The 7,601-nt window shown below is 37.5% G+C and overlaps 1 protein-coding gene across 3 annotated transcripts in view; it reads left to right on the top strand.

Annotated features, from left to right (window-relative positions):
* The window catches only part of Cfap44 (cilia and flagella associated protein 44), a 119,105-nt gene that overhangs the window by 62,890 nt on the left and 48,614 nt on the right, over positions 1–7,601 (top strand). For all 3 annotated transcript variants that reach the window (XM_004633300.2, XM_023717640.1, XM_023717639.1), the window contains 3 exons: positions 2,666–2,721; positions 2,881–3,043; positions 4,854–4,984. In XM_004633300.2, the coding sequence (XP_004633357.2) occupies positions 2,666–2,721; positions 2,881–3,043; positions 4,854–4,984 (350 nt within the window). The remainder of the gene's footprint in view (positions 1–2,665; positions 2,722–2,880; positions 3,044–4,853; positions 4,985–7,601) is intronic.

Below are 7,601 nucleotides of genomic sequence, written 5' to 3'. Positions count from 1 at the left end.
AAAAAAAAAAAAAAAAAAAAAAGAGTGCTAGTCACTTTCTTAAGCAAAGTTTCTTTTTTCAAAATGTACAATTTATTCATTCACTGAAGGGGCATATTATAGGACATATACTATAAAATGTACTTTTCTCTGACAGTGTACTTTTGAAATCAGTTAAAAAATATTAGTGGATTTAGCCTGAAGTGTGATAATATGAGTCTTAATCACTATAAATTATTCTGTTCTTAGACAGAATACATTAATGGCTTTTTATTGAAGATTGAGAGTTCAGATCCCTTAATTATATCCTTTTGTGCTGTCTAAGAAGTGGAATTTTCTATTATTAAAGGAGTTTGTAACGGCCGGGGAGGTAGCTCAGTGGAATAAGTGCTTGCCTGGCAAACAAGGTCCTGAGTTTGATCCCTGGCACCACCACCAAAAAAAAAAACAAAACTATAAAGGGGTTTATATGAATAAAGTCATTTTAATAACCACTAGAATTGCTCCTACAGATTAAGCAGGTCCAATATATTTAGAAAAACCCATGGCTACAATTCTTAAGAACACAATGACTTCCCATTTGATAGCTAGTGTGCTCGAAAAGAACACACAAAAACTGTAGAGAGGAGGCCAGGGAGATGGTTCAGTAGAGTAAGCGCTTGCCTGGCAAGCGTAAGGGCCTGAGTTCAATCCCTGGTTCCACAAAAAAAAAAAGGACAGAGATTTGAACAGGCAAAATTTTATTTCTATTAATAGCAGTAAAAGTTGGAATGGGGAAATATTCAGAGAGTGTCTGGCTCCCAGAGAGCAACTGTAAAAGGGAAAGTATATGAACAGGGAAATCTTTATTTTTCTACCCGGTGCTAACCCTCAGTATGGAAATTTATACTGGTGGGCTGGGGAGATAGCTCAGTGGTCTAAGGGCCTGCCTGGCAAGCACAAGGACCCAGGTTCGATTCCCAGTACTGCATGCTGTGCTGGCCTCGGAAGCTGGGCATGATGGCATATGCCTATAATCCCAGGGCTGGGGAGGCTGAGACAAGAGGATCACTATGAGTGTGCGCTGTGTAGCGAGACCCTGTACCAAATAGATAGATAGATAGATGATAGATAGATAGATAGATAGATAGATAGATAGATAGATAGATAGATGATAGATAGATTTTAAAAAGGAAAGAAACTTATACTGAATAGAGAAAACATCATTCCACAAATAGAATAATTATGTCCTGTTGTGGATAACATCGGTATTTCTTACATCATTGATGCAGACTCTGCTTTTAAGAGGGCAAAATAAAAAAGGATTAGAACAACAAAACCATAAAATCCAACTAAGCTCTGCAGAACATCTGAGGGTCTTAATTTACTTTAGAATCCACTAGGGGGCCCTTAAAAGTATGGAACACTAAGCTACTCTTAAAAACAATTATATGAGTCTCTGAAGATGAGGCCCAGGTCTCAGTATCTTATAAAATACCCTCCACTTGGTTCTGATGTGCAGCCTGGATAGAGATCCTTTCACGTATATTTTAGAATCATGGAAGTGACTCTAGATAAAAAATTTAGAATAGAAAATTCCAAGTCTGTCTCTACTGTATTGTAAACAGCTGTGACCAAGAGTTGGCTGAGTCTCCCTGTCAGATCTTGGCACACTGATACTGGAGCATTAAGGGATTTAGCTCTTGCTCCCTCCACTGGAATACTAAGTATGATGGAATAAGTGTATGTTTTGAGTAAGAGTAAGTAGAATTTATTAGCCAGCACTGTTTCTTACTTTGGTCCTGGGTATGACTTCACTTTTACTAAACTTTTATAAAAATGTGTACACTTACATCTTACAGGTATAAACAGTGTTTACATTTCGTGTGTATGAAGACTTTAATCATATAACTCAATCAAGAGTCTTTCTTTAGAAAGAATGACAGCGAGACAGAGCCATCTGTGATGAATGACACTAGAGAATAAATAAATTCATTCTTACTTAACTGATAAGTTAGCAAACTGACTGCTTTGTTCATTGTGTCTTTCCTCCTCAACATCACAGACTAAGACATTTTATACCACAGCACCTGAATACACAAAGTACTTTAAGTGGTTTACTTCTTAGTTCCTCTTAATTTAAACAGATTTTCTTTTTAAAGGGAGTTTTATATTTTTTGTTTCTTTTTTTTTCTGAAGGAGGAAATTTATATTATTTTGTGCATTTTCCGCTTTATGTCTCCTTTTAGGTCACATAAAATTCATACTTAAATTCTATTCATGTGTCAAGTCTTCCTCACATACACACAGAGTATTTGGGAGGCTGCATGTAATGAGGGATGTATTGAAATCAGCATTTTGAAATTAAGGATCAAGAAATTACTTTCGTGTATTTTCTCTGTCCATAGTCTGTGTTAATAGATCATATGAATCTGAAGGGAGAATTACAATGATACTGGCATTTTAGAAATGTGTAATTATGTTCCAGGATCTTTAAAAAAAAAAAGCTTACCTGTTTAAATGAAGCAAAAACAAATAAATTTACGTTAACTGCAATTTTGCTCCCTGATTTTTGTGTATGAAATGACTTTTGAAACCTATAATTGATAGAAATTTTTAGGAAAAAGCCAGTCAAATTGCTTCTCTTTAGATTTTTGAAGGGAAATATTTTGTGATCTTAAAGGACATTTTATTCTTCTTTTTACAGTTTGGAATTGAAATGGAGCCAGTTCCAGAGGATATTGAAGATCCCAAAGCCTACAGGTACAGGAAATTTTGACTACACTATTTAGACTGGATTTTTGCAAAACAACATTTTGTAGAAGGTGACAAAATTGAATGAGTATCCAAATTATTTAATACTACCTTTTAATGCTATTTCTTTAGCCTTACCTGTTATTCTTTAAAAATTTCTGTTTTCAGCATTGAGAATGCCAGGAGAAAAAGAGAACATGACAAATTAATGAAAGAAGTGGAAGAAATAAAAGCTGGGAAGAGAGAAAAAATCAAAGCATTGAGGAATGAATTTCAGAAGCTATTAGAAATGAATAAAGAATTACCAAAGCATATGCAATTCAAACGCACAGTAAGTCTACATAAATTTGGTTTTTAATTTTAATATATGCTATTTCTGAATTGAGACTAGTTTGCCGAAAGAAGGAATGCTAGGGATTACCAGTAAGCTGTCCTTCATCTAGCCAGTCAGTGTGCTTGTGGCAACTCAGCTGTTGTAGCCCTAGACACACAATTTGGTGGCAGCACACAAACCTCTTTGTAAGGCACAGTGCTTACTACTGGGCTCGACTGCCACATGTTTTGTGGGGTTCTTTTTAGTAACAAGGTAAAATATAACAGGTTCTAGTGTGTAACTGAACCTTTTTGTGCCTAGCCAAAAATATCTGTTGAGTAGGTACATATATAACTTTTCTGGGGTTCCATTCTATAGTATATCAGATCTGTTGAGATGATGACACCTGGCTAATCCATAAAGCTTCTTTTTTTTTTTAATCAAGTTTCTAAGTGATAACTTAGACTATTTAGAGCTATGATGATAATGACAAAACTTCTTAAAGTACTTTTGTATTTTTTCCTATTGTAACTGCTGTAAATCCCACATATTCTTGCTGTTCTTTTCACTTTATACTTCCTCCTTCCTAAGCAGAAATACTATTATGACTCAAAACAAATAAAAAGGTTGAGGGGCTGGTGAGATGGCTCAGTGGTCTAAAGCACCTACTTAGAGCAAGCTTAGCAAAGCACAGGGACTGCGGTTCAATCCCCCAGCCCCACATGCCAACCAGCCCGCCCCCAGGTGGGCTGAGCTGGCCACACACACACACACACACACACACACACAAATAAATAAATAAAAATTTTAAAAAAAGATGATAAAATTAAAAAAAAACAAATAAAAAGGTTGAATTTGTCATCCTAAATACATCTATATCTTGCCCAATCTTGTAATGATAGGAGTACTTTGCCAACTTCATATAAAAAGTGCTTTATGAAATCATATTGGTTGGTTTTTTATACAAAGTCAAAAATCCAAATCAAAATAGTTGAAAGAGGCAGGAGGATTACAAGTTCGAGCCCACCCGGGGCAACTTACTGATTTAGTGGGACCCTGTCTCAAAATAAAAAGTAAAAAGTTGTGGGAATGTACACGATGCTCACTCAATGGCAAGGCCCTGCATTCATTCCCTGGCAGCTCACACACACACACACGTAACATTGATACTTCCATAGTACAGGTGACACAGTGTAGGACAAAGAACAACCAGAGCAAGGACTGTGGCTTTGAACATGTTATTATTGAAAATACAAAAACTGCAGCTGAGTGTGAGCACAGCCTCTGTCTCATATTTTCCTAAAGGTGCAGGTAAGAAACATGAGGTCTGTACATATTCTTATGGGAGTTAGTGGACTCCTCCGTGAAGGGCATTCTACAAAAACTTGGTATCAAGAGGACCCTCCAGACTGCCATCTTCCCTACGTGGGTGTCACCTAGGGGTCTAGGCACTGCCTTCTACCTGTGTTAGCTGGTTATTTATATACTAGTAGTTTCTTTGGGATATATTTTTAAAAAGTTTATATGCCTCTAAATATTGTTAGCATTTATTATTTTTATTGTGGAAAATCTGTAAATATGTAACTTTTATTGCATTATTATTAATAACTTTTCCATATATTGTGCAACTTTTCCCCCCATCTTGTGGAACTAAGGTCAAAACTATATCATTTTTCTTCTGGAATGGAGGAGAATTTATAGTATGTGGAAGGTTGTTATGATGTAGCATGAAATTAAAGACAATTAAAAATCTGTATCTGTGTCAAAGAGGATTGGTAAAATATAAAGATAAAAAATACTTTTTGATTTAAAAAAATCTTATCTCCAGGATTTCAATCTTGATTCTGAAATTCGCTCTGAGATTAACAGGAGCACAGTTTATAAAATTCAAGAAGTGGAAAATGAGTTAGCTTGGGAAAAAGAGAGATGTGAACTTGGCCTAAAGAAGCTACAGAGGAGGTAGGATCCATGTTTTCTGCATGTGAAGATGTTTGAAAGTATTTATCTGAGTATAGTTTACAGTAGCGTCAACAAGGTGGGCAGACAAAGGTCCTCTGCAGCACCTACTGCCTTGAAATTTCAAGAGATGCTCTTGCTCCCACTACTGGTGTCATCCTGAGCTTTCTCTTCTTCATGTTTTGTTTTTTCTTTTGTTTGTGTGTTTTGAGACAGGGTCTCTTTGTGTAGTTCAGGATGGCCTTGAACTCACCATAGAGCCCAGTCTGGCTTCAGATTACAGGCATGCATCACCATGCCCGGCCTCATTCTTTTCTAGTTATACTATTAGGTTTTTAAAATTATATAATAGATACTTACTTACCTTATGTTTCTGGCAACTATTTTGTGCCAAATTAATACACAAGCATATATGCTTTTTAAAAATAAAATATTGAGGGCTGTCCAAATAGCTCAGTGGATTAAAGCAGCACCTGCTTAGGCAGATGCAGTGGCTGAGGTTCAATCCCCAGCGTGCCTTCTGGCCCTGCTTCCGGAAAATGCTGAGACAGAGATTGAGACTGGGTGTGGTCCCACGTACCTGTAAACCAAGCTTTTTGGGAGGCTGAACACAGGCAGATCACTCTGAGTCCGATCTAAATAGTGAGACCCTGTAGACCCTTACTAAAAAAATAAATAAATATAAAAGAAATAAATAAAAATAAAATATTGTAAGGAATCAATAGACTTATAACAAAAAATAGCAAACCCTGCCCAATCTCTTTCATGTACTAATTTCAACTTCCCAGTGAAAATTTTTTATCTTTTATTCCTATATAGTTTATATAAGCAAATAGCATAAATCTTCATAGAAGGGCTTGATAATTTTTAAACACACGTATCCACTACCCAGATGAAGATACAGAACATTTATAACCATTCTAGAATGTTCTCTCATGGCCTCCCCTCAGGAAATACCTACTCTTCAAGGTTGAATCATTGTTTCCATATATTAGTTCCCTTTGTGAAGTTTGCATAAGTGGGTTATTGTGAACTCTGGCACTTGGCTTCTGTCTTATTTATTTCCCTATTGCTTGGCAGTGTACCCAACACCCACAATTTGAAGAAGAAAAGGGTCATCTTGGCTCACAGTTCATAGTGGCTTCAGCCTCTAGTCAGCTGGTTCCAAGGCAGAACAGCATGATGAAAGGACAGGAAGGAGGAAAGTTGCTTATCCTCATAGTACACAGAAAGCAGAGAGAGAAAGAGGACCTGGGGAGCCTGGTAATTTTTCTATTTTGACCAGACTCCTACCTTCTATCAGTGAGTGAGCTATCGACTCCAATGATCTAATTGCTTCCCCAAAGCTCTGCTTATGAGTGTCTGAAGCTCTTGGGGGACACTGAGATATAAACAGCTTCTTTCATTCACATAATGTCCAAAACTATCCATGTTAGGAGCCGAGGAGATGGCTCAGTGGAATAAGTGCTTCCCTGGCAAGCGCAAGGCCTGAGTTCAATCCCCGGTTCTGCCAAAAAAAAAAAAAAAATTATCCATGTTATATTTAGTAGTACTTTAGTCCTTTGCATTGCCTTGCAGTATTCCATTACATGGTTATACAGCAGTGTAATGACTGTTTTGATAGCTATTTGAGTCATTTCTACTTTTTGGCCACTCTAAATATTTCTGCTGTAAACATTTTAATATGTTTTGGGGGGTGGACATTGGTATTCATTTTTGTTGGTGATATGTCCAGTTGTAAAACTGCTGGGCCATAGTTTATATGTGTGTTTAGCTTTGTTAGACATTTCTGGTTCTCCAGAATGGTACAAGTAGTTCATATTCTGCTTCTTGCTATGTAAAGGTTCAATTTGATCTCTGTATTATTAGTCTCTTAGGCCTGCTGTAACAAAGTATCATAAATTGGTTGACTTAAAATAATACTCATTTACTGTCTCACCATCTTGGAGGCTGGAAGTTGAGTATCAGGGTCTCAGGTCTGGGGAGGAGAGTGTGTTCCATGCCTCTCTGGTGTCTGGTGGTTGGACAGGAAGCTTTGGTCTTCTTGCCTTGAGTGCCTCTATCTAAGTCCTCTCCCTTCACACATGCCATCTGTGCACTTCTTCATCTAGTCTTCCTGCTCCCTGTTCAAATTTCCTCCTTTTTAAGGACAGCAGTTATGTCAGGCTGCAGCATGCCTTAATGGTCTCATTGTACGTTGGGAGCCTTTGTCACAGTGCTATTTTTAAGTAAGATCACAGCTTGTGGTCTTTGGGATTAGGACCTGCTTTGGGGGGCAATGTGAACTTATGTGTACAGGTCACCTGTGGGCTGTGGGAGTTGTCATCCCTTTACATTTCAGCAATTCTTTATTAGTATCTCAGACTGGTTTGAATTGGCATCTACTTAATGAGTGATGATTTTCAGCCATTTGTATTTTGGTTAGTTTTTGTTTGTCTTGTTTTTATTTTTTAAATTGGATTGTAAGAATTATTTAGAGGGGCTGGAGAGATGGCTCAGTGGTCTAAAGCACCTACTTAGAACAGGCTTAGCAAAAGCATCAGGGACCGCGGTTGGATCCCCCAGCACCACATGCCAGCCAGCCCCGCCCCCTGGTGGGCTGAGCTGGCCACACACACAC

The sequence above is a fragment of the Octodon degus genome, unplaced genomic scaffold (assembly GCF_000260255.1).
Source record: "Octodon degus isolate 3935 unplaced genomic scaffold, OctDeg1.0 scaffold00053, whole genome shotgun sequence".
Lineage (NCBI taxonomy): Eukaryota > Metazoa > Chordata > Mammalia > Rodentia > Octodontidae > Octodon > Octodon degus.
The sequence above is the reverse complement of the archived record's forward strand: the minus strand, read 5'-3'. Positions and strand labels throughout refer to the sequence as shown.